We start from the raw sequence: 27,466 nt of genomic DNA on the forward strand, positions 1-27,466 counted from the left end.
ACAATAATATAACTACTATAATACTGCTCCTATGTACAAGAATATAACTACTATAATACTGCTCCTATGTACAAGAATATAACTACTATAATACTGCCTCCTATGTACAAGAATATAACTACTATAATACTGCTCCTGTGTACAAGAATATAACTACTATAATACTGCTCCTATATACAAGAATATAACTACTATAATACTGCTCCTATGTACAAGAATATAACTACTATAATACTGTTCCTATGTACAATAATATAACTACTATAATACTGCTCCTATGTACAAGAATATAACTACTATAATACTGCTCCTATGTACAAGAATATAACTACTATAATACTGCCTCCTATGTACAAGAATATAACTACTATAATACTGCCTCCTATGTACAAAAATATAACTACTATAATACTGCTCCTATGTACAAGATAATAACTGCTATAATACTGCTCCTATGTACAAGAATATAACTACTATAATACTGCTCCTATGTACAGGAATATAACTACTATAATACTGCTCCTATGTACAAGAATATACCTACTATAATACTGCTCCTATGTACAAGAATATAACTACTATAATACTGCTCCTATGTACAAGATAATAACTGCTATAATACTGCTCCTATGTACAAGAATATAACTACTATAATACTGCTCCTATGTACAGGAATATAACTACTATAATACTGCTCCTATGTACAAGAATATAACTACTATACCCCCTCCCTCCTCTTATGTTTGTTTGACCTAACTACCTCAGGTCTCATGTCAAAAGTTAAATCAACCAGTTCTAGATGACTGTGCCTTGAAGATCCGCACTATATATATGTCCTATGTAGCATATGCATTATAATGTCAATTATGCTCTGGTCATGTCTGTACTCATTCATCCTGAATTGTGCATTATGTATGTCTACAATTTTTTTTTTAGACTTGCTGTTTAATAAAAAGAAATTTGACAAAGAATATAACTACTATAATACTACCTCCTATGTACAAGAATATAACTACTATAATACTGCCTCCTATGTACAAGAATATAACTACTATAATACTGCCCCTATGTACAAGAATATAACTACTATAATACTGCTCCTATGTACAAGAATATAACTACTATAATACTGCTCCTATGTACAAGAATATAACTACTATAATACTGCTGCTATGTACAAGAATGTAACTACTATAATACTGCTCCTATGTACAGGAATATAACTACTATAATACTGCTCCTATGTACAAGAATATAACTACTATAATACTGCCTCCTATGTACAAGAATATAACTACTATAATACTGCTCATATGTACAAGAATATAACTACTATAATACTGCTCCTATGTACAAGAATATAACTACTATAATACTGCTGCTATGTACAAGAATATAACTACTATAATACTGCCACCTATGTACAAGAATATAACTACTATAATACTGCCTCCTATGTACAAGAATATAACTACTATAATACTGCCTCCTATGTACAAGAATATAACTACTATAATACTGCCTCCTATGTACAAGAATATAACTACTATAATACTGCTCCTATGTACAAGAATATAACTACTATAATACTGCTCCTATGTACAAGAATATAACTACTATAATACTGCTCCTATGTACAAGAATATAACTACTATAATACTGCTCCTATGTACAAGAATATAACTACTATAATACTACTCCTATGTACAAGAATATAACTACTATAATACTGCTCCTATGTACTAGAATATAACTACTATAATACTACTCCTATGTACAAGAATATAACTACTATAATACTGCTCCTATGTACATGAATATAACTACTATAATACTGCTCCTATGTACAAAAATATAACTACTGCCTCCTATGTCCTTAAATTATAGTCTCTATATATGAGGATATACATTATTGTGATACTGCCCTGGAATTTCCAAAAAAAAAATTATTACAGATTTTGCTGTACATTAGTCGCTGACTATTTTCCTCTTCTTCCCCCACAGCCTGATCATGGACGCTTCCCTTTTTATCTTCTGCTGCTCACTTGTGATCTCAGTGGCACTCGGTAAGTGTTCACCTTTATATATGGACAGCTTACACTATATTGTTTTTTCCTGCAGAGGTTTGTGATGTAATCCTAGGTCTGTGTTATGCACTATCCATGGTCCGGTCCAGTGTTATGTGTTTAAAGTTTTAACCCTGCAGAATGATAAGTTTGGTGACTTTCTAAAGGACTTTTCTTCCATCCATCCTTATTATTAAGATCTCTTATTTCCGCCAGTGAATAGAAATAGTTTTGTTCAGAGGCTATAAACCTGCCCCGACTTCTGTGTTTGCTACAATTGTATCCAGCGTAGACAATCATCAGCAGCACAATCCTCACTACTGTCCTTATTGTTACAATGTTTCCATACAGGTAAAATGTATTAAATTAGAGTCAAGATAGTGGAGCAGACAGAGAATGGTCTAGACTGGGCACAACTGTCACAACCCTCAGGATGTTAAAGGGGGTCTCCGGGAATTAAGAAAATGAAAATACTCAAATATGACTTTAGAATAAATATATTCCCAAGTACCTTACATTATTTATAATGGCTTGTTTTGTCTGGGGAGCAATTATTAGGAGAAACAAAATGGCCGCTGTCCTATTAGTGCACACAGAACCTGTCCTAATCACACGGAGGACAGGTCACTTCACAACACTGAGCTAAAGAGCTGCCTCATCCTCCTCTCTGCTCTACTTGTCAGGGATTATGATCCTGAATACAGATGATAAGATCTTTAGCTGAATCTCAGTTCATGAGCAGATGTGGCTAATGAGCAGCAGCTCTTGTATGCAGTCTCCATCCTCTCTGTATTTCATGTCTCCTTATGATTTTCATTCCTACAGAGATTCAGCTGAAGATCTTATCATCTGTATTCACTATCATAATCCCTGACAAGTAGAGCAGAGAGGAGGATGAGGCAGCTCTTTAGCTCAGTGTTGTGAAGTAACTTGTCCTGCTGTGTGATTAGGACAGGTTCTGTGTGAACTAATCGGACGGCGGCCATTTTATTTCTCCTACTCATTGCTCCCTAGACAAAAAATGAGACATTATAACTGATGAAAGGTATTTGGGAATATATTTATAATAAAGTAATATTTACCTATTTTCATTTTCTTAGTTCCCGGAGAACCCCTTGAACAAGAATATTGCTATTCACTGACAACAAGCAGATGCCTTAAAAATAGGAATAAAAAAATTATTTAACTTGTTTTTGCAAAACAACGTATTTATAGAAGGGACTTACGTCAACCTAAGGTACAGGTATGTCCAGCTCCTGCTCAGAATCCACAGCCCGTGTCAGCAGTCACATACAGAGGACTCCTCGCTGCCACTGCCGGGATTGGAGCAAGCTCTGATCCCAGGGGTTTAGTCCTTTAGATGCTAAGGTCAATAGCGATCAAGGCATTTAAATTGTTGGCAAAGATAGAGTGCTTCTTCTGGACCCCATCACCTCACCCATCATGATATTTTGGCGTGCTAATGGTTGCTATGGATACCAGAGCTTCGTCAATAACCTCTAGGTATGCCAGCTATGGAAACTGATTAGAAAATTGCCTTTTTTCCCTCATCCAGTCCTTTATTATAGGAAAAAAAATAGAAAAATAAAATAAACTACACATAATTCGTATCGCTACATATGGAATGGCCCGATCTAGCCGAATTGCTGTTTTGGTTCACGTCTATTTTTTTATGTCATATCTACCCACAAATGGTACCAACAGAAACTGCAGCTTGCCCTACAAAAAATAAGGTCTCTTACGGCTGCACGGAAAAATTATTATGTTACGGACATTAGAATATGGCAACAGAAAAATAAAAACATGCGGCTGTTGTGATCTTATATAAAGAGAATAAAAATGATGGAAAAGCCACATGTACCTAGAAATGGTAATAATAAAAACTGACCATAAAAAATAAAAAAAAGTCATGGCTTTGAAAAATAATCTTTTCAGCAAAATCCGTGTTTCAAAATCTAAATGGCACACCTTCCAACCGATCGTGTGCCCAAAGAGCAATGTGCTACCACATCTAGCGTACGTTTTTCATCCGTGTGTCCGTTTTTACCATCCGAGCGTGTCATCCGTAATTCAATGACGTTGCTCAGCTGAAAATTAATTTCCATAGAGTCCCCTATCAGTCTTCAGTAAAAAAACGGATGTGACACGGATGTGTGTCAGTGATTTTCACGGACCCATAGATTTCAATGGGTGCATGTCACCGTGATTTTTTTACTGACCCATGACCCATGTGAACAGTCACATTTAAATCAATGGGTACGTGTGCTGTCCCCCAAAAATGCAGACAGCACATGCCAGTGAAAAACGGAAATGTGAACAAGGCCTAAATGAGCCCCCCCCCCAAAAAAAAATAAAAAATTTAAAATTGCAGTAAAAACTATAAGTTTTTCCACTGTCTTAAAAAATAAACATGCGTTTGATAAGTGATGCCACGCTTGCCAACATAAAGTAGACACATGGTAAATATTAGCTATTTTGGGAGGTATGACATTATAAAATTGCTAATTTTGCAAAATATATTGGTAAATTTCCAATTTTTTTGTAAGTGAAAACAACAAGACCATAATTTAGCGCTAACATAAAGTACAAAGTGTGATGAAAAAAAAATATATATAATAATTCTCAGAATTGCTTAGAAATTTAAAAGCATCCCAATATTATTAACCCATAAAGTGGCAAGTGTAAGATTTGAAAAATGGAGCTCTGGTGGTGGTCCAAAATAGCTTCAGCAGGAAGGGGTTAAAAGTTGCAGAAATTTTCATTATATAATTAATCGAGGTTTATTTTCATAAACAATGTCTAAAATGGCAGATTCAGACAACCCCTTTAAGCGGTGATACATCCCTTGCTCCCGCATTACTGCATATCTACACTCTTGAACATTAAAATTGCAACACCAAGAAGAAAGTCATGAGGTTTTGTAAATCGGGGGAGGAATAGGTGTCGCCAACATTTGCAGATGATCAAATTTTCAAGCACCTAGCTCCAATCATGTGGGAGGGGCATAAAAGCTAGATTGAAGGCAACGTTTTTGAAGCCACATGAAACCTCAAAAATCTGATCAAGTCGTGACTCGTGAGGGATGATTGTGCGATGCCTCCTGTTTGTCAGTGGGCCAGTTATCACCACTAGTCACAAGGGGAGGGAGAGAATCCTTGAACTGAGAGGCCTTGGTTTATCACTCCAGCAGATCGCTACGCTCCTAGGCCAAGATGTCAGAACTCTTCAAGATTGCATGTCCTGATGGTTGGGAAAACAACCATGAAAGATGCACAGAGGTGAACCCCTGCAGAGTCGGATAGTCTGTTTAGAAGAATGGCGCTTAGTGATCTGTTCTGTACTGCATGTGAGATTGGACATTATATCCCAAGCCTAGGGTGGCAAACAGTGTCTACACAAACCATCAGAAGGTGTCTTCATTATTCAGATGTTCCATTGACCTCACACCACCGCTCTCAAAGGCTGTCATGGTCCACAGCAAGACAGCAATGGAGGCTGGATGGAGGTCTATCCTCTTCATCTATGAGTCCTGCTTTTGTCTCAGATGCAATGATAGCCAGAGGTTGTTCTGGAGACCACGTGGGCAATGCCATGAAGAAGCCTTCACAAGGAAACATCACACTGGTCCTACTTCCAGGATTATAGAGTGGGGTGGATAATGTACGGTAGCCGGACCCCTCTAGTCTTCATTTGAGGTACTAACGGTTCAGTGTTACTTTGATTTGGTGGTGGAACCAGTGGTATGACAATTTTTCCAAAGTGTCCCAGAAGCCATTTGTCAGCAGGACAATGCCAAGCTGAATGTTGCTCATGCTACTGTTAAGTAACCCACTTGGCTTAAATGTGCTACCAAGGCCTGCAGGGTCTCTGGACCTGTCTCCCATCAAGCACATCTGGGACATACAGTAATTGGTCTGCAATTGCAAAGCGGATCTTGATGATTTTTGTGCATTCAGCACTGCAGAACATTCCTCAGACAACCATAAAAAAAATGCGCTTCATGACAAAGTCATTCATCACAAAGCAAATTTTTTTGCAAAATTCGGCGGAACAGCCGAATCGAGTTTCCCAATACTTTGCTCATCTCTATTGGTATCATCAAGCTTTCCTAGAAACATTTCACTTTAAGATACAGAACTGAATTGATGACAACTCAAAATCTCCAAGAAATACAAGCCCTTAGGAGGAAATGTAAAAGCTTTGAAGGGGTTTCTGAGACTTCAGCTATGAGCTGAGCCGACCATGTCACCAAGGTCATAGGTGATGACTACGGTATCTGGCATAGGACAATTCTTATATTACATGCTAGATAGCTAGAAACAGTTTGCACAAATAGCCACTAGATGGAGTCAAAGCAACATGAATACAAGCACACATGATAAATGCCTCTTGAAGGCATGACACCCCTTTTCTCATGATTGCTGGGGATCCCAGTGCAACAGAGTTTTTTGTCTTGACGCCAGTTGCATTTCAGCAACAGGGAATGGAGTCCCCTTAAGTAGATGGTGTTAGTGATAGGTGGTACCCAGGTGAAGGAATGCCAGACTGGGGCAAGGGTAGCCTATAATGTCCCTTTAGGTGTTGTGGCTGTGCACGTGTCACGGTGCTCCAACCAGGAGTTGTCGTCCGAAGCAGTGCAAACAGGGTGAATAATTGAGGGATTTGTAGAATAAATTGAGTCCAGACTTATATGACGTTGAACAGCAACTTTGCTTTGCATAAACGTTCATCAGGAAACAATCTTCAAACTTTATCTTGGTCTCCAGCAGGTTTTGGCATTAAATTCTGGCAGGCAAACACATTTGGCTCTGCTACATCTGTACTCTCTTAACCCTGCTATGCTATCAGGATTAAATAGAAACGTTTCCTTTGCTGTATGCTGAAACTTAACCTTCTGTAGTCTGGTCTGTCTTCATCTTTATCCAGGGAACTTTACTCCTGGCTTGTGAGGCTTACAGCTTGGGCCTCTATGCCCAGCAGAGCTGAAGGTGTGCTCTGCTGGCTTGCACACGACCTTCCCCTTGCAGGGGGTACTCTAGTCTGACCTTCACTAACTAGAACTCCTCCCTCTCTAGAGAGGGCTAGAATGGAAAGACAGGTTCCACTCTATGTAAACTAGCTCTGCCATAGGTGCCGCCATCTGCTGGTGAACCAGGTACATTACACTTAAACATCATAAAGTAAGAAATACAATTACACATTATGCAGGACCTGGAAATAAATACACGTGATGACATTACATCAACCATAAAAGACAGTAGAGGGGTGTAAAAAGGTGGTAATGCCACTCTGGGGCGTTACACCAGCAGTTTGACGCCTACTGATCAGGCACAGGATAGGGCCAAAACTTTTAAAGGCCTCACAGGCTCAGACATCTGCTTTATCCACAAACATGGAAAAATACCGTCTCCCTCATAGTGCCCGGAGTTAGGGATCAGATCCGGCGCGCGCTGCTCCATTCTAGTTCTCTGCTGACAAAGGTTCATTCACATTTTCTTATCTATTTGTTTAGGATCTGAGGATACATATGAACGACCGGACCCTTTCAACTATGGTAAGAACCTCCATTATCTATCTATCTATCTATCTATCTATCTATCTATCTATCTAATATCTATCTATCTATTATCTATCTATCTATCTAATATCTATCTATCTATCTCATATCTATCTATCTTCTATCTATCTATCTATCTATCATCTATCTATCTATTATCTATCTATCTATCTATCTATCTATCTATCTATCTATCTATCTATCTATCTAATATCTATCTATCTAATATACAGGGTGGGCCATTTATATGGATACACCTTAATAAAATGGGAATGGTTGGTGATATTAACTTCCTGTTTGTGGCACATTAGTATATGTGAGGGGGGAAACTTTTCAAGATGGGTGGTGACCATGGCGGCCATTTTGAATCCAACTTTTGTTTTTTCAATAGGAAGAGGGTCATGTGACACATCAAACTTATTGGGAGTTTCACAAGAAAAACAATGGTGTGCTTGGTTTTAACGTAACTTTATTCTTTCATGAGTTATTTACAAGTTTCTGACCACTTATAAAATGTGTTCAATGTGCTGCCCATTGTGTTGGATTGTCAATGCAACCCTCTTCTCCCACTGTTCACACACTAATAGCAACACCGCAGGAGAAATGCTAGCACAGGCTTCCAGTATCCGTAGTTTCAGATGCTGCACATCTCGTATCTTCACAGCATAGACGATTGCCTTCAGATGATACGAGATGTGCAGCACCTGAAACTACGGATACTGGAAGCCTGTGCTAGCATTTCTCCTGCGGTGCTGCTATCAGTGTGTGAAGAGTGGGAGAAGAGGGTTGCATTGACAATCCAACACAATGGGCAGCACATTGAACACATTTTATAAATGGTCAGAAACTTGTAAATAACTCATGAAAGAATAAAGTTACGTTAAAACCAAGCACACCATTGTTTTTCTTGTGAAATTCCCAATAAGTTTGATGTGTCACATGACCCTCTTCCTATTGAAAAAACAAAAGTTGGATTCAAAATGGCCGACTTCAAAATGGTCGCCATGGTCACCACCCATCTTGAAAAGTTTCCCCTCACATATACTAATGTGCCACAAACAGGAAGTTAATATCACCAACCATTCCCATTTTTTAAGGTGTATCCATATAAATGGCCCACCCTGTACATCTATCTATCTAATATCTATATCTAATATATATCTAATATCTATCTATCTATCTATCTCATATCTATTATCTATCTATCTATCTATTATCTATCTATTATCTATCTATCTATTATCTATTATCTATCTATTATCTATCTATCTAATATCTATCTATCTATCTATGCAAGAATAATTAAATCAGGGAGCACCGCTGTAAAACAAGCAGATGCTGGAGTGCCAGCGGCTGAAGGGCGATCCCTCAGGCCCAAAAATGCAAAAAATAAAGAAGCTCCGCGGCACTTCCGTGAATGTGCTTTTATTCACCCGGTATCATGTGACGTTTCAGTCCTCTCAGTGGGACTATTCTCAAGCAGTGGTTACCACTGCTCCACCAGCAGGGGGCAGTCTAGCAGAAATGATCTATATATATATATATATATATATATATATATATATACAACTATGATGATCTTTTTCGTGAATGTGGGATGTAGGATGAGGGACAAGGAAATCTCCTATGGTCTGACATTATGGCATACCTAGTGCTGGCCGGACATGTCAGATGATGTCCCGGTGAAGAGCTGAAGCCACAATGATTGCTAGGACCTCAGGGCTCTACCTGTAATGAGCCTGCCCAATGTGACCCCACAGTCCTGCAGTATTTCAGTAGGAACCAAAGGACATCTCCGACGTAAACCAAAGGGGCAGATTGCTTTATAGAGCCCTGGGCCCCTTTATTCTAACTAATAGAATTCTATCAGACCCCCCCCCACAACTACTACAGGTCAGAAGGTCCTTAAGGGTCGGGGTACACGGCGCAGTCCAGCTATGGGATCCATATTAATTGGTGGTCTGCACTTGTACCTGTAACTGAACTGCACCATGTACGGGCAAATAGCTTTTATAGGGGTTTCCAAATGTAATAAAATCTTCTGAAGTCCTACATCACGGCACTCCAGCTGTGGTGAAACTACAACTCCCAGCATGCTCCATTTACTCCCTTGGGACATCTAAGAAAAGCCAAGCAATTGTGCATGCTGGGAGTCGTAGTTTCACCACTAATACCTGAAGGTTTGTTACATCCAGTCTAGACAATCCTCTGGACTGATACAGGTGATACTTTTGACCTGCACTGATACATTGTAGCAAACGATTAGGACAGAGATGCTGAAATATGCTGACCCATTCACTTCAATAGGGCCGCAAAGGATGCACACAGCTGTCCGCATCTGTTGCTCCGTTCCGGGGCCCCGCAAAAAAAAATACAGAACATGTCCTAATCTTGAAATGGTCATGGTCATCTCACACATCTGTGCACAATACAATAGAACAGGTCACTATAAGAAACTTTGTAATGTATTTTATTAGAGAAATATGCCCTTTTCTCCACTTATCAGCTCTCTTCTTCCACCTGCTCTTCCTCCTAAGTGTATATCCTGGCTGAATTCTGTAAAATAAATCTATCTTGCTAAAAACCAACTCAGGCAGCCTGATCATCCTATTGATTTGGTTTCAAAGGTAAGCATACCACCATGTAGGGTAGGTTTTCCAAGACATGAAAACAGCGGGTCCACAATATATGGGCACCAGCCGTGTGCACCCCATTACACAGATGTGGACTAGAGATGAGCGAATCGAAAAGCGAAAAAATTTCATTCCCACCGAATGCGAATTTCCTTACGCTTCATAGAAACAAATCACATTTTTCCTAAAATGTCTGCTGAAGGACGTGTGAGGACATGAAGCAAAGAACTCTGGGAAGGCAGGATCACCCACAATGCCATGCATGCAGCCAATCAGCAGCCAGCCGGCCCTGTGATGTCACAGCCCTATAAGTAGCGTCAGCCATTTTAGATCCTGCCATTTTCCAGTGTACTTAGTGCAGGGAGAGACGTCAGCAGGCGCTAGGGACAGTGCTAGGAAAAACTTCATTGTGCTGAAAAAACTATTAAGTTCAGGAAAAGATTATTCAAGGTGTAGGGAAAGGATAGGGAGGAATCATTCCACAGCATTTATGGTTCAGTAGGGGAGGTTACAGCCTGGGTAATAGGAACAATCCTATTACACCTTGCTGCACTGACTGGGGATCCAAATTGCCATTATACAGCTCTGTAATTCCAGCAAACCGTTCTTGTTATTGGGGTACAAGCGTTGTTAGATACAGCCATTACCAGGGTTTATTACAAGGAAATATTTATATGTCTTATTTGCCCTTGTGCAATGCAATAATATGTTCTAAAGCATTTTTTGGCGTGCATTAGCGGAAAAAAAAGGGCTTATTAGCCGTTGTGTGGTTGTTAACCCCTTAGGGACGTAGGACGTACCGGTACGCCATATTTGCCGAGTCCTTAAGGACTCAGGACGTACCGGTACGTCCTAAGTTTAAAAGTAGATTGAGGCGCGGCGGGGGTTAATAGGAACAGGATGCCCGCTGAAATCATTCAGCGGGCATCCTGTCACAACGTCGGAGGGGGGTCATGAATTAACCTGCGGCGATCACCGCAAAACGCAGGTCAATTCAGACCTGCGGTTTGCGGCTATTACCTGCGGTTGCGGCGGCGGCGGGCGGTGCCATCGGGTCCCCATGCGGCTGTAGGGGGGACCCGATGGCATGGAAGGCAGCGCGATGACTAAGTATGTGCCGCCTTCCTGTGATGTGCCTGTGAGATCCAGCCCCCTGGATCTCACAGGCCGGAAGCTGTATGAGTAATACACACAGTATTACTCATACAGCCAATGCATTCCAATACAGAAGTATTGGAATGCATTGTAAAGGATTAGACCCCCAAAAGTTCAAGTCCCAAAGTGAAAAAATAAAGTGAAAAAAAAAGGTTAAAAAATTAAGTTTTCTCCCCAAAAAATTTAAAGTTTCAAGTAAAAATAAACAAAAACGTCATTTTCCCCAAATAAAGTTTAAAAAAATTGGTAAAAAATAGGGGTAAAAAAAGTATAAATATTAGGTATCGCCGCGTCCATATCAACCGGCTCTATAAACATATCGCATGACCTAACCCCTCAGATGAACACCGTAAAAAATAAAAAATTAAAACTGTGCTGAATAAACCATTTCTTTGTCACTTTACATCACAAAAAGTACAACAGCAAGCGATCAAAAAGGCGTACACCCACCAAAATAGTACCAATCTAACCATCAGCTCATCTCACAAAAAATGAGCCCCTACTTGAGACAATCGCCCAAAGAATAACAAAAAAATATGGGTCAGAATAAGGAGACACTAAAACATCATTTTTTTTGTTTTAAAAAAGCTGTTATTGTGTAAAACTTACATAAATAAAAAATAAAAAAATATACATATTTGGTATCGCCGCTTTCGTATCGACCGGCTCTATAAAAATATCACATGACCTAACCCCTCAGATGAACATAGTAAAAATTAAAAAATAAAAACTGTGCTAAATAAACCATTTTTTTTCACCTTACATCACAAAAAGTGTAATAGCAAGCGATCAAAAAGTCACACGCACCCCAAAATAGTGACAATAAAACCGTCATCTCATCCCGCAAAAATCATACCCTAGACCAAAAACGGAAAAAATTATGGCCCTCAGACTATGGAAACACTAAAACATGATTTTTGTTTGCTTCAAAAAAGAAATCATTGTGTAAAACTTACATAAATAAAAAAAAGTATACATATTAGGTATCGCTGCGTCCGTGACAACCTGGTCTATAAAAATATCACATGATCTAACCTGTCAGATGAATGTTGTAAATAACAAAAAATAAAAACTGTGCCAAAACAGCTATTTCTTGTTATCTTGCCTCACAAAAAGTGTAATATAGAGCAACCAAAAATCATAAACTAGTACCAACAATACTGCCTCCCTATTCCGTAGTTTCTAAAATGTGGCCAATTTTTGGGATTTTCTACACTAGGGGTGCATCAGGGGAGCTTCAAATGGGACATGGTGTCAAAAAAAACAGTCCAGCAAAATCTGCTTTCCAAAAACCGTATGGCATTCCTTTCCTTCTGTGCCCTGCCGTGTGCCCGTAGAGCAGTTTACGACCTCATATGGGGTGTTTCTGTAAACTACAGAATCAGGGCCATAAATATTGAGTTTGGTTTGGCTGTTAACCCTTGCTTTGTAACTGGAAAAAAAATATTAAAATGGAAACTCTGCCAAAAGTGAAATTTTGAAATTGTATCTCTATATTCCATTAATTCTTGTGGAACACCTAAAGGGTTAACGACGTTTGTAAAATCAGTTTTGAATATCTTGAGGGGTGTAGTTTCTAGAATGGGGTCATTTTTGGGTGGTTTCTATTATGTAAGCCTCGCAAAGTGACTTCAGACCTGAACTGGTCGCTAAAAATTGGGTTTTTGAAAATTTCAGAAAAATTTTAAGATTTGCTTCTAAACTTCTAAGCCTTGTAACATCCCCAAAAAATAAAATATCATTCCCAAAATGATCCAAACATGAAGTAGACATATGCAAAGTAATAACTATTTTTGGAGGTATTACTATGTATTATAGAGCTAGAGAAATTGAAACTTGGAAATTTGCAATTTCTTGCAAATTTTTGGTAAATTTGGTATTTTTTTATAAATAAAAATGTTGTTTTTTTTTACTTCATTTTACCAGTGTCCTAAAGTACAATATGTGACGAAAAAACTATCTCAGAATGGCCTGGATAAGTCAAAGCGTTTTAAAGTTATCAGCACTTAAAGTGACAGTGGTCAGATTTGCAAAAAATGGCCTGGTCCTTAAGGTGAAATAGGGCCGAGTCCTTAAGGGGTTAAATATCGTCCAGCATGTCTTAATTTTCCAAGAAATGCTTCAGAAGGAGCTCACAAAGTATAGAGAGTTCTTGATGAAAGATAAAAGTTAAAAGGATTTAATTCGCATAAAAAGTAAAGGTTACAGAGTTTAGGAAGAGGAAAAACGAATCTCAAAAAGTAACAAACAAGCAATTAAACAATTTAAAATGAGTGAAAAAGTAATTCTCCGTGTATGTGTGAATCTGTGTCAAAGAATGCTCTCCCAATGTCATGAGACAAAGCCCTTTTTAACCACTTTATCCCCTATAGCTTAAACACCCTTAATGACCAGGCCACTTTTTACACTTCTGACCTACACTACTTTCACCGTTTATTGCTCGGTCATGCAACTTACCACCCAAATGAATTTTACCTCCTTTTCTTCTCACTAATAGAGCTTTCATTTGGTGGTATTTCATTGCTGCTGCCATTTTTACTTTTTTTGATATTAATCGAAATTTAACGATTTTTTGGCAAAAAAATGAAATTTTTCACTTTCAGTTGTAAGATTTTGCAAAAAAAACGACATCCATATATAAATTTTTCTCTAAATTTATTGTTCTACATGTCTTTGATAAAAATAAATGTTTGGGTAAAAAAAAAAATGGTTTGGGTAAAAGTTATAGCGTTTACAAACTATGGTACAAAAATGTGAATTTCCGCTTTTTGAAGCAGCTCTGACTTTCTGAGCACCTGTCATGTTTCCTGAGGTTCTACAATGCCAAGACAGTACAAACACCCCACAAATGACCCCATTTCGGAAAGTAGACACCCTAAGGTATTCGCTGATGGGCATAGTGAGTTCATAGAACTTTTTATTTTTTGTCACAAGTCAGCGGAAAATGATGATTTTTTTTTTCTTACAAAGTCTCATATTCCACTAACTTGTGACAAAAAATAAAAACTTCAATGAACTCACTATGCCCATCAGCGAATACCTTGGGGTGTCTTCTTTCCAAAATGGGGTCACTTGTGGGGTAGTTATACTGCCCTGGCATTCTAGGGGCCCAAATGTGTGGTAAGTAGTTTGAAATCAAAATCTGTAAAAAATGGCCGGTGAAATCCGAAAGGTGCTCTTTGGAATGTGGGCCCCTTTGCCCACCTAGGCTGCAAAAAAGTGTCACACATGTGGTATCTCCGTACTCAGGAGAAGTTGGGCAATGTGTTTTGGGGTGTCCTTTTACATTAACCCATGCTGGGTGAGATAAATATCTTGGTCAAATGCCAACTTTGTATAACAAAATGGGAAAAGTTGTCTTTTGCCAAGATATTTCTCTCAGCCAGCATGGGTATATGTAAAATGACACCCCAAAACACATTTCCCAATTTCTCCTGAGTACAGCGATACCACATGTGTGACACTTTTTTGCAGCCTAGGTGGGCAAAGGGGCCCACATTCCAAAGAGCACCTTTCGGATTTCACCGGCCATTTTTTACAGATTTTGATTTCAAACCACTTCTCACACATTCGACCCCTAAAATGCCAAGGCAGTATAACTACCCCACAAGTGACCCCATTTTGGAAAGAAGACACCCCCAGGTATTTCGTGATGGGCATAGTGAGTTCATGGAAGTTTTTATTTTTTGTCACAAGTTAGTGAAATATGAGACTTTGTAAGGAAAAAAAAAAAATCATAATTTTCCGCTAACTTGTGACAAAAAATATAAAATTCTAGGAACTCGCCATGCCCCTCACGGAATACCTTGGGGTGTCTTCTTTCCAAAATGGGGTCACTTGTGGGGTAGTTATACTGCCCTGGCATTTTCCAGGGGCTCTAATGTGTGGTAAGTAGGTAAATGACCTGTGAAATTCTAAAGGTGCTCTTTGGAATGTGGGCCCCTTTGCCCACCTAGGCTGCAAAAAAGTGTCACACATGTGGTATCGCCGTATTCAGGAGAAGTTGGGCAATGTGTTTTGGCGTGTCTTTTTACATATACTCATGCTGGGTGAGAGAAATATCTCGGCAAAAGACAACTTTTCCCATTTTTTATACAAAGTTGGCCAAGATATTTATCTCACCCAGCATGGGTATATGTAAAATGACACCCCAAAACACATTGCCCAACTTCTCCTGAGTACGGCGATACCAGATGTGTGACACTTTTTTGCAGCCTAGATGCGCAAAGGGGCCCACATTCATTTTATGAGGGCATTTTTAGACATTTGGATCCCAGACTTCTTCTCACGCTTTAGGGCCCCTAGAATGCCAGGGCAGTATAAATACCCCACATGTGACCCCATTTTGGAAAGAAGACACCCCAAGGTATTCAATGAGGGGCATGGCGAGTTCATAGAAATTTTTTTTTTTGGCACAAGTTAGCGGAAATAGATTTTTTTTTTCTCACAAAGTCTCCCTTTCCGCTAACTTGGGACAAAAATTTCAATCTTTCATGGACTCAATATGCCCCTCACGGAATACCTTGGGGTGTCTTCTTTCTGAAATGGGGTCACATGTGGCGTATTTATACTGCCCTGGCATTCTAGGGGCCCTAAAGCGTGAGAAGAAGTCTGGAATATAAATGTCTAAAAATTTTTACGCATTTGGATTCCGTGAGGGGTATGGTGAGTTCATGTGAGATTTTATTTTTTGACACAAGTTAGTGGAATATAAGACTTTGTAAGAAAAAAAAAAAAAATTTCCGCTAACTTGGGCCAAAAAAATGTCTGAATGGAGCCTTACAGGGGGGTGATCAATGACAGGGGGGTGATCAGGGAGTCTATATGGGGTGATCACCCCCCTGTCATTGATCACCCCCTATAAGGCTCCATTCAGATGTCCGTATGTGTTTTGCGGATCCGATCCATGTATCAGTGGATCCGCAAAAATCATACGGACATCTGAATGCAGCCTTACAGGGGGGTGATCAATGACAGGGGGGTGATCAATGACAGGGGGGTGATCAGGGAGTCTATATGGGGTGATCACCCCCTGGTAAGGCTCCATTCAGATGTCCATATGTGTTTTGCGGATCCGATCCATGTATCAGTGGATCCGTAAAAATCATACGGACATCTGAATGCAGCCTTACAGGGGGGTGATCAATGACAGGGGGGTGATCAATGACAGGGGGGTGATCAATGACAGGGGGGTGATCAGGGAGTCTATATGGGGTGATCACCCCCCTGTAAGGCTCCATTCAGATGTCCGTATGTGTTTTGCGGATCCGATTCATGTATCAGTGGATCCGTAAAAATCATACGGACATCTGAATGCAGCCTTACAGGGGGGTGATCAATGACAGGGTGATCAATGACAGGGGGGTGATCAGGGAGTCTATATGGGGTGATCACCCCCCTGGTAAGGCTCCATTCAGATGTCTGTATGTGTTTTGCGGATCCGATCCATGTATCAGTGGATCCGTAAAAATCATACAGACATCTGAATGCAGCCTTACAGGGGGTGATCAATGACAGGGGGGTGATCAATGACAGGGGGGTGATCAGGGAGTCTATATTTGATCACCCCCCTGTAAGGCTCCATTCAGACGTCCGTATGCGTTTTGCGGATCCGATCCATCTATCAGTGGATCCGTAAAAATCATACGGATATCTGAATAGAGCCTTACAGGGGGGTGATCAATGACAGGGGGGTAATCAATGACAGGGGGGTGATCAGGGAGTCTATATGGGGTGATCAGGGGTTCATAAGGGGTTAATAAGTGACAGGGGGGGGTGTAGTGTAGTGGTGTTTGGTGCTACTTTACTGAGCTACCTGTGTCCTCTGGTGGTCGATCCAAACAAAAGGGACCACCAGAGGACCAGGTAGCTTAGACGCTGTTATCAAAACAGCGTCTAATATACCTGTTAGGGGTTAAAAAAATCACATCTCCAGCCTGCCAGCGAACGATCGCCGCTGGCAGGCTGGAGATCCACTCGCTTACCTTCCGATCCTGTGAACGCGCGCGCCTGTGTGCGCGCGTTCACAGGAAATCTCGCGTCTCGCGAGATGACGCGTATATGCGTGACTCTGCGCAGCGCTGCCACCTCCGGAACGCAATCCTGCGTTAGGCGGTCCGGAGGTGGTTAAAGTCTGCATCTCCATAGAGTTACATTGTATCCTATATTTAACATTCTAAGGCTACATGCACACGACAGTTGTTTTTTGCGGTCCGCAAATAGCGGATCCGTGTTCCTGTTTTTTTTACATCCACATCTGTTCCATTTGTCCGCAAATTTTGTAGGTTGTGTTTCTGTGTGTCTTCAGTTTTTTTTGCAGTCTGCAAAAAAAAAACTGAAGGCTGTAATTCTTGAAATTTAATATATACAGTTTTCCCAGCAACCATCCGCAAAAAAAAACTGATGCGGAAGACATACGGATGGCTTCCGTGACTACACCACAATTTTAACGGCTCCATAGAAATGCATGGCTAACCTTTCGATCAGCCCAAAAAAAACGGAACGGACGCAGAGAAAAACAACTGTCGTGTGCATGTAGCCTAACCAACATATACAGTTAACAAGTAAAACCCCTTACATCATGATTTTCGAAATTTTCCTTATTTGTTAAGCTAATAATGATATGCTGAGGTAGGAGGACTCCTAACCTTTCAAATACTATTGTGGTCTCAAGATCTGTCAAAATTGACACTTCAACACAAGTGCTGGCCTTTCATGGTCCTTAAAATAAACCTAGCCTACTAAAAAGTGTTAGTGTTATTTTACAGTGGTGAGGTGAGAAAATTATAGCTCTTTTTGTCGTGTATTAGTGGCAAAAGTAAAATATATTTGTTGCTCAGCGGTGCAGTTATCTGTTCTAAAGCCCTTTTTTGCGAGTATTAATGGAAAAAGGAAAAATATCTTTGCCGCCTAGCGGGGCAGTGAGATATTTTACAGCCCAGTTTGCCGTGTATTACTGGCGAAATACAAATATATTTGCCGTTCATGGTTGCACTTATCTGCTGAAAAGCCATTTGTGTAAAAATAGAAAAAAACTTGGGCTTAATTGCCGTTCAGCGGTGCAGTGAGATATTCTAAAGCTCTGTTTGCTGTGTATCAGTGGCAAAATAAAAAATATTTGAACTAACATTTGGTTATTTGATCTAACAGTATGTCAGGCAGAGAAGTGCCAGGCCGTGCACAGAGGAGTGGCAGAGGCCTAAATTTTTATGGCGCATGCAGAGGTCGCAGCAGAGTAAGGGGGCGTGGCATCAGGGGTCACTTCAAGAGGCTTGAGCTCCCAGTTTCAGCTAGCGGTCGTGTCGTGACCAGCAACCCAGCAGTTCTTGAACCACCAATCCAACGCGCCACACCAACACTTTGACAAACGAGACCTGTTTCTTCTGGCTACCTGCCTCAGCTACTATTGTAATGCTGTCACTCGCCTGATGCCACACATCTGATGCCAAGTGCTCCTTCTTTCACTCACCATCTTCAGTGGGTACTGGTATTGACACCCACCTCCACACTATGTCACCTTGCCACTCTGTTGCCTCCTGATACTGCCACCATCTCCAGACTCTTATCCCTGGGCCACTCTGTGGTCTCCTCATGCTGCTGCCACCTCCACACTATGTCACTTTGCCACTCTGTGGTCTCCTCATGCTGATTTCACTTCACCACAATGTCATAGGGCCACTCTGTGGACTTCTTATGCTGGTCCCACCCTCCCTACTTAATTGCTGAGCCACTATTTAGCCTTTTTGGCTTGGCTGACATCATCATTTATTTGACCCTTCCTCTGATCTGTCATAAAGAAGGTAAAATGAGACGCACAAAGGATCCTGTCTGTGTAGCAGCTGTAAGGCCTGCATGGTCCCATCAGAATTGGCTTGTGATTTGGTAGCCAAAAGCAGGAGAGGGTATAAAACACAGAAGACATGCAAATACTCCATTCACGTGTCATCTCTGTTTTTGATCCACTCCTGTTTTTTTTGGCATTAGCAATAGCAGTTTTTTTTACGTAATTTGCCGCAAATTTATTCGGATCGAACCAAATTTTTCCCAAAAAATTTGTCGAACCGGCGAATCGAGCTTTTGAAAAATTCGCTCATCTCTAATGTGGACCCATTAACTTGAATTGGTCCGCAATCCAGAAGGTCGGTGCAGAATGGAGGCATGGTGCCTCCGCACTGCAAAAAAGTAGTGCATTCACAATTTGTGGTCCACAGCACGGGCCCGGCCGGCAGACGTGTTCGTGTGCATGAGGCCTTTTCCTGGGAAATGCTTCTTTTTATTTTTATGCACATAAGGTTTTTGTGGAGCTGGGTGAGTCAGCTCCATTTGGTGCAGAATTGCTCCATCAGTAAAATCGCCCAGCACCCCTCCCCCGCTTAGTTTTATTGACAGTCTCTGAGATTTTAGAGCCAGTACTGATGATACAGGAGAAGCCAGGTGCACCGAATAGAGAGGCCCGACCCACATTGCACTAAAAACCTATTTTGCATAAAAGTACAAAAGAAGATTTTTTGGGGGGATTTTCACAAGAAAGGCATGTTCATATTTTGGGGCCTCTATCCTACATGGTGGTGTGCTGACTTTGGCGTGTGAACATTCCTTAAAGTTTTCATTTTATATTTATTTTTATAAAAAGATACTTTCTTCGTCCCCCTTTTAAAGGTTGGTTATATTAGAGTCGGCCATTTGTGCAATAAAGGCATCAATCTTACATAATCCTTCACGTGAATCATTCTTTTTCATCAGGCCTAGAAATCTCTAATCTACATCCTTAAAATCAGCGCAGTAATTGAGAAATATAAAACTACATCTCATATAAAACTTTCAGAAAGCTCTAAAAATACAAAATCTGTGGCCCACAGCCAAAGAGATTCATTCTATAAGGAGCAAATCCACATAGCACCAGAGGAGTGAAGTAACCAACCCCAAATCACACGATAATGAAAAGCTACAGTACTTTTAGATTGTAAGCCCTTCTGGGAAAGGTCTTCTTTCCTTCTGTACCAATTTGTAAGATATCTGGGTCATGCTTCCTGTACTTGTTTTTGTATTTATATTCTTTTTATATGTACAGCGTGCTGAAAAGAATGGAGTCTTTATAATAAATAATACTACTGCCCTCTACTGCATTTTCTAGAATATAACTTCTATAATACTACTCTCTGTGTTATACTATAATACTAATATTATACTACTATAATACTGCCTCCTATGTACAAGAATATAACTACTATAATACTGCCTCCTATGTACAAGAATATAACTACTATAATACTGCTCCTATGTACAAGAATATAACTACTATAATACTGCTCCTATGTACAAGAATATAACTACTATAATACTGCTCCTATGTACAAGAATATAACTACTATAATACTGCTCCTATGTACAAGAATATAACTACTATAATACTGCTCCTATATACAAGAATATAACTACTATAATACTGATCCTATGTACAAGAATATAATTACTATAATACTGCCCCTATGTACAAGAATATAATAACTATAATACTGCTCCTATGTACAAGAATATAACTACTATAATACTGCTCCTATGTACAAAAATATAACTAATATAATACTGCCTTCTATGTACAAGAATATAACTGCTATAATACTGCTCCTATGTACAAGAATATAACTACTATAATACTGCCCCTATGTACAAGAATAATACTACTATAATACTGCTCCTATGTACAAGAATATAACTACTATAATACTGCCACTATGTACAAGAATATAACTACTATAATACTGCCACTATGTACAATAATATAACTACTATAATACTGCTCCTATGTACAAGAATATAACTACTATAATACTGCCCCTATGTACAAGAATATAACTAATATAATACTGCTCCTATGTACAAAAATATAACTACTATAATACTGCTCCTATGTACAAGAATATAACTACTATAATACTGCCCCTTTGTACAAGAATATAACTACTATAATACTGCCCCATGTACAAGAATATAACTACTATAATACTGCCCCTATGTACAAGAATATAACTACTATAATACTGCTCCTATGTACAAGAATATAACTACTATAATACTGCCCCTATGTACAAGAATATAACTACTATAATACTGCCCCTATGTACAAGAATATAACTACTATAATACTGCTCCTATGTACAAGAATATAACTACTATAATACTGCCCCTATGTACAAGAATATAACTACTATAATACTGCCCCTATGTACAAGAATATAACTACTATAATACTGCCCCTATGTACAAGAATATAACTACTATAATACTGCCCCTATGTACAAGAATATAACTACTATAATACTGCTCCTATGTACAAGAATATAACTACTATAATACTGCCTCCTATGTACAAGAATATAACTACTATAATACTGCTCCTATGTACAAGAATATAACTACTATAATTATGCTCCTATGTACAAGAATATAACTACTATAATACTGCTCCTATGTACAAGACTATAACTACTATAATACTGCTCCTATGTACAAGAATATAACTACTATAATACTGCTCCTATGTACTAGAATATAACTACTATAATACTGCCTCCTATGTACAAGAATATAACTACTATAATACTGCTCTTATGTACAAGAATATAACTACTATAATACTGCTCCTATGTACAAGAATATAACTACTATAATACTGCCTCCTATGTACAAGAATATAACTACTATAATACTGCTCCTATGTACAAGAATATAACTACTATAATACTGCTTCTATGTACAAGTATATAACTACTATAATACTGCTCCTATGTACAAGAATATAACTACTATAATACTGCTCCTATGTAGAAGAATATAACTGCTATAATACTGCTCCTATGTACAAGAATATAACTACTATAATACTGCTCCTATGTACAAGAATATAACTACTATAATACTGCCTCCTATGTACAAGAATATAACTACTATAATACTGCCTCCTATGTAGAAGAATATAACTGCTATAATACTGCTCCTATGTACAAGAATATAACTACTATAATACTGCTCCTATGTACAAGAATATAACTACTATAATACTGCTCCTATGTACAAGAATATAACTACTATAATACTGCCTCCTATGTACAAGAATATAACTACTATAATACTGCCTCCTATGTACAAGAATATAACTACTATAATACTGATCCTATGTACAAGAATATAACTACTATAATACTGCCTCCTATGTAGAAGAATATAACTGCTATAATACTACTCCTATGTACAACAATATAACTACTATAATACTGCTCCTATGTACAAGAATATAACTACTATAATACTCCTCCTATGTACAAGAATATAACTACTATAATACGGCTCATTCATACAAGAACCAAAAAAAGTTTGAAACAAACCTGTAGCACTCCAATCTTCAATCCAATTGTGTATTTATTAACACCGAACAGAAGCAACGTTTCGACCCAAAAGTCTTTTTCAAGCTACAAGTTGATAATACAAGTGAACAATACATATTCACCCCTTTGAATACTGATTGGTTGGGAAATTATCCCAATAGAAGGTCAACTCCTCCTCTTTCACAATACTATCATAACATTAAACTCCAGTGACACAATTACAAAATATACTTTTCACATAAAACACAATCTGTGTATACATTTAAAAAATAATAATAATTAAATCAGAGCTGAGCAAAAGATCAATCAAATAAATCAAGCGGGAAAGAACAGCATCCCCAACACTTCACTGCGCATGCGTGCCTCACGTATATCAATATGCGGCTGAAGCTGAAACTACATCCGCTCACATGGTCCTCCACGTGACCGGAACTTGAGGCCGTTGTCAAGACGCTGTAGCCGGTGACAATCACCTGACCTATCACGTCTTCCCGTGCGACTTGTAGCTTGAAAAAGATTTTTGGGTCGAAACGTTGCTTCTGTTCGGTGTTAATAAATACACAATTGGATTGAAGATTGGAGTGCTACAGGTTTTTTTCAATTTTTTTCGGTGATTCGGACATTTTCGCCATCTTCTGAGAACTGCTTCCGATTCTGTGTCTGATCTCTCGGTATACCTGTCCTGACTTTATCACAAATTCTTTCCTTTCTAGATTATACATCTCTGAGAATCGGTGGCCTCACCTTTGCCGGCGTTCTCTTCGTCCTGGGAATACTTATCATCCTGAGTGAGTGATGTTTTGGCCGATACCCCGGAGACAGGGGCAGTGTAGACATCTCAGTGTCTGTCCGCTATGCATAAGCAGTGACATATTCTTGTCGTATAGCATTTTAAGTCTAGATGTGAGGATGTTAAATGCCAGGATATGCTCAGATCCATGGTGGAAGAGCATCAGGACTAGATACTGACTCCCCGATCTGATAACCGTATACATCTATACCCTGTAGGATATGTCATCAGGCCTCGTTTGTATGAGACATCTTGTTAGACACCAAGCATGATGGGAGCATCCCGTACTGTCGCTATTCACTTGCATGAACTGCTATAAAAATGACATTGGCAACAGTAGTCCTTAAAATGTGGCTCTACAGTTTTTACACAAGTCCCAGCATGAGGCTTTTAATCATTTAGCAGAGTCATCTCATTCTCATTAGAAGGCAGGGTCATCAGAGTCATCTTGTCATTAGAGGCAAGGCAAACAGAGTCATCTCATTATTATTATAGGGTGGTGTCAGAAGAGTAATTCACACTATCATTACATGGTAGTGTCAGCAGAGTCATCTCATTTTCATTAGAGGGCAGGGTCAGCAGAGTCATCTTGTCATGAGAGGCAAGGCAAACAGAGTCATCTCATTTTCTTTAGAGGGCAGGGTCTTTAAAGTCATGTTGTCATTAGAGGCAAGGTTGAACAGAGTTGTCTATTTATCACTAGAGGGTGGTGTCAGAAGAGTAATTCACACTATCATTACATGGTAGTGTCAGCAGAGTCATCTCATTCTCATTAGAGGGTAAGGGTCAGCAGAGTCATCTTGTCATTAAAGGCAAGGTGATCAGAGTTGTCTCATTATCATTATAGGGTGGGGTCAGAAGAGTAATTCACATTATTATTACATGGTAGTGTCAGCAGAGTCATCTCATTCTCATTAGAGGGCAGGGTCAGCAGAGTCATCTTGTCATGAGAGGCAAGGCAAACAGAGTCATCTCATTATCTTTAGAGGGCAGGGTCATCAGAGTCATCTTGTCATTAGAGGCAAGGTTGAACAGAGTTGTCTTCTGACACCACCCTATAGTGATAAATAGACAACTCTGTTTGCCTTGCCTCTCATGACAAGATGACTCTGCTGACCCTGCCCTCTAATGAAAATGAGATGACTCTGCTGACACTACCATGTAATGATAGTATGAATTACTCTTCTGACACCACCCTATAGTGATAAATAGAGTAATTCACACTATCATTACATGGTAGTGTCAGCAGAGTCATCTCATTCTCATTAGAGGGTAAGGGTCAGCAGAGTCATCTTGTCATTAGAGGCAAGGTGAACAGAGTTGTCTCATTATCATTATAGGGTGGGGGTCAGAAGAGTAATTCAACTATCATTACATGGTAGTGTCAGCAGAGTCATCTCATTAGAGGGCAGGGTCAGCAGAGTCATCTTGTGAAGTGAACAAAATAATCTCATTATCATCAGAGAGTGGAGTGAGAAGAGTAAGTCACATTATCATGACATGGTAGTGTCACAGAGTCACCTCTTTCTTAACGGGCGTGGTCCACAGAATCATCTCATTATTATTAGAGGGCAGGGTCAGTAAAGTAATCTCATAATTATTAGAGGTCAACATCTGCAGGGTGGGAGCAGTAAAGTCATCTTGTCAATATTAGAGGGTAGAGTCATCTCCTTATCAATAGAGGGCAGGGTTTATCAATAGAGGGCAGGGTTTATCAATAGAGGGCAGGGACAAGACAGTCCTCTCATTAGCATTGGAGGGAGAAAACAATAAAGCCATCTCATTGCTATTAAAATTTGGAGTCAGCAGAGTCATCTCATTATCATAAGGAGGCAGGAACAACAGAGTCATCTCCAGGGACATAACTACCATAGCGGAAGACCATGCGACTGCTATTGCGCCCTGGGCAAGAGAGGGCCCAGTTGGGATCATCCCCTCTTCTACTGGGGGTGAAAACTTGTTCAGGACTCTACCCTCTAAAGAAACAACATTTAGAAAATGAGGCAGTGCAAAAAATGGCCCATGGGTCACTGAATTGGGTTTCGGCAGAAACCCTTCTGTCCTGGGGGGGAGGTGGGGGCTTGTTTGATCCTTGCTATGGGGCCCTTACTTCTCTATGTACACCACTGGTCATCTCATTACCATTATAGAGCACAATCAGCAGAGTCAGGTCAGAAACATTAGAGAGCAGGGTCAGCAGTCATCTCATTATCATTAGAGGACACGATCAGTAAAGTATCTCATGGGTATTAAAGGGAATATTCGGTAGAGTCATCTCATTATCATTAGAGGGCAGGATCAGCAGTCATCTCGTTATCATTAGAGAACAGGTTCAGCAGTTGTCTCATCATTAGAGGGCAGGATCAGCAGACTCATGTCATTATGATCCGAGGGCGAGGTCAGCCCGTTCATTTTATCATAATTGGAGGGTAGAGTCACCAGTCATCTCATAGTTATTGGAAGGCAGTGTCAGCAGTCGTCTCATTATCATCTGGGGGGATCAGCAGCGTTGACTCATTATCAGTAGATGATGAGGTCAGCAGAGGCAGGGTCTGTTGTATTGCAGGGTTCTAGGTGAGGCAGGATATTAACCATATACCCACAAATAAGGCTCTGCCCGCAGCTTCCCTGTCACTCCCTGGTCTGTGGAGGAGTGAGGCCGACATAAAGCGCGCACACACACTGCACACACACACCGCACACACACACACACACCGCACACACACACACACAAACACGCACACAACACGCACACACAAACACGCACACAACACGCACACACCGCACACACACTCCGCACACACACACACCGCACACCGCGCACACACACACACACACCGCACACACACACACACTGCACACACACACACACACACCGCACACAACCACCACACACAACACACACACAAACACACAGCACACACACCGCACACACACTGCACACACACTGCACACACACACACAACACACACCGCACACACACCCACACACCGCACACACAACGCACACACACACAATGCACACACTGCACACATACACACCGCACACACACACACCGCACACACACATATCGCACACACACACTGCACACACACCGCACACACACACCCACCACACACCGCACACAACACACACACACCGCACACACACCGCACACACACACACCGCACACACACACACCGCACACACACCGCACACACCACACACACACAAACACACAGCGCACACACACACAACACACACACCGCACCCACCACACACCGCACACAACACACACACAAACACACCGCACACACACACACACAAACACACACCGCACACAACCACAACACACACAAACACACAGCACACACACCGCACACACACACACACAACACACACCGCACACACACACACACACACCGCACACACACCCACACACACAACGCACACACACACAATGCACACAATGCACACATACACACCACACACACATATCGCACACACACACTGCACACACACCGCACACACACACCCACCACACACCGCACACAACACACACCGCACACACACCGCACACACACACACCGCACACACACCGCACACACCACACACACACAAACACACAGCGCACACACCGCACACACACTCCGCACACACACACACCGCGCACACACACACACACACCGCACACACACACACACTGCACACACACACACCGCACACACACACACACACAAACACACACCGCACACAACCACCACACACAACACACACACAAACACACAGCACACACACCGCACACACACTGCACACACACTGCACACACACACACAACACACACCGCACACACACCCACACACCGCACACACAACGCACACACACACAATGCACACACTGCA

General features: G+C 40.4%; 1 protein-coding gene across 1 annotated transcript in view; it reads left to right on the plus strand.

Moving 5' to 3' along the window:
• LOC120993650 (phospholemman-like) overlaps positions 1-27,466 on the plus strand; it is a 48,471-nt gene that overhangs the window by 14,186 nt on the left and 6,819 nt on the right. The window contains exons 2-4 of the mRNA XM_040422131.1: positions 2,005-2,066; positions 7,579-7,620; positions 23,509-23,583. Of these exons, the coding sequence (XP_040278065.1) occupies positions 2,012-2,066; positions 7,579-7,620; positions 23,509-23,583 (172 nt within the window). The 5' untranslated portion in view covers positions 2,005-2,011. The remainder of the gene's footprint in view (positions 1-2,004; positions 2,067-7,578; positions 7,621-23,508; positions 23,584-27,466) is intronic.

This window comes from Bufo bufo, chromosome 1 (assembly GCF_905171765.1).
Source record: "Bufo bufo chromosome 1, aBufBuf1.1, whole genome shotgun sequence".
NCBI classification, from domain to species: Eukaryota; Metazoa; Chordata; class Amphibia; order Anura; family Bufonidae; genus Bufo; species Bufo bufo.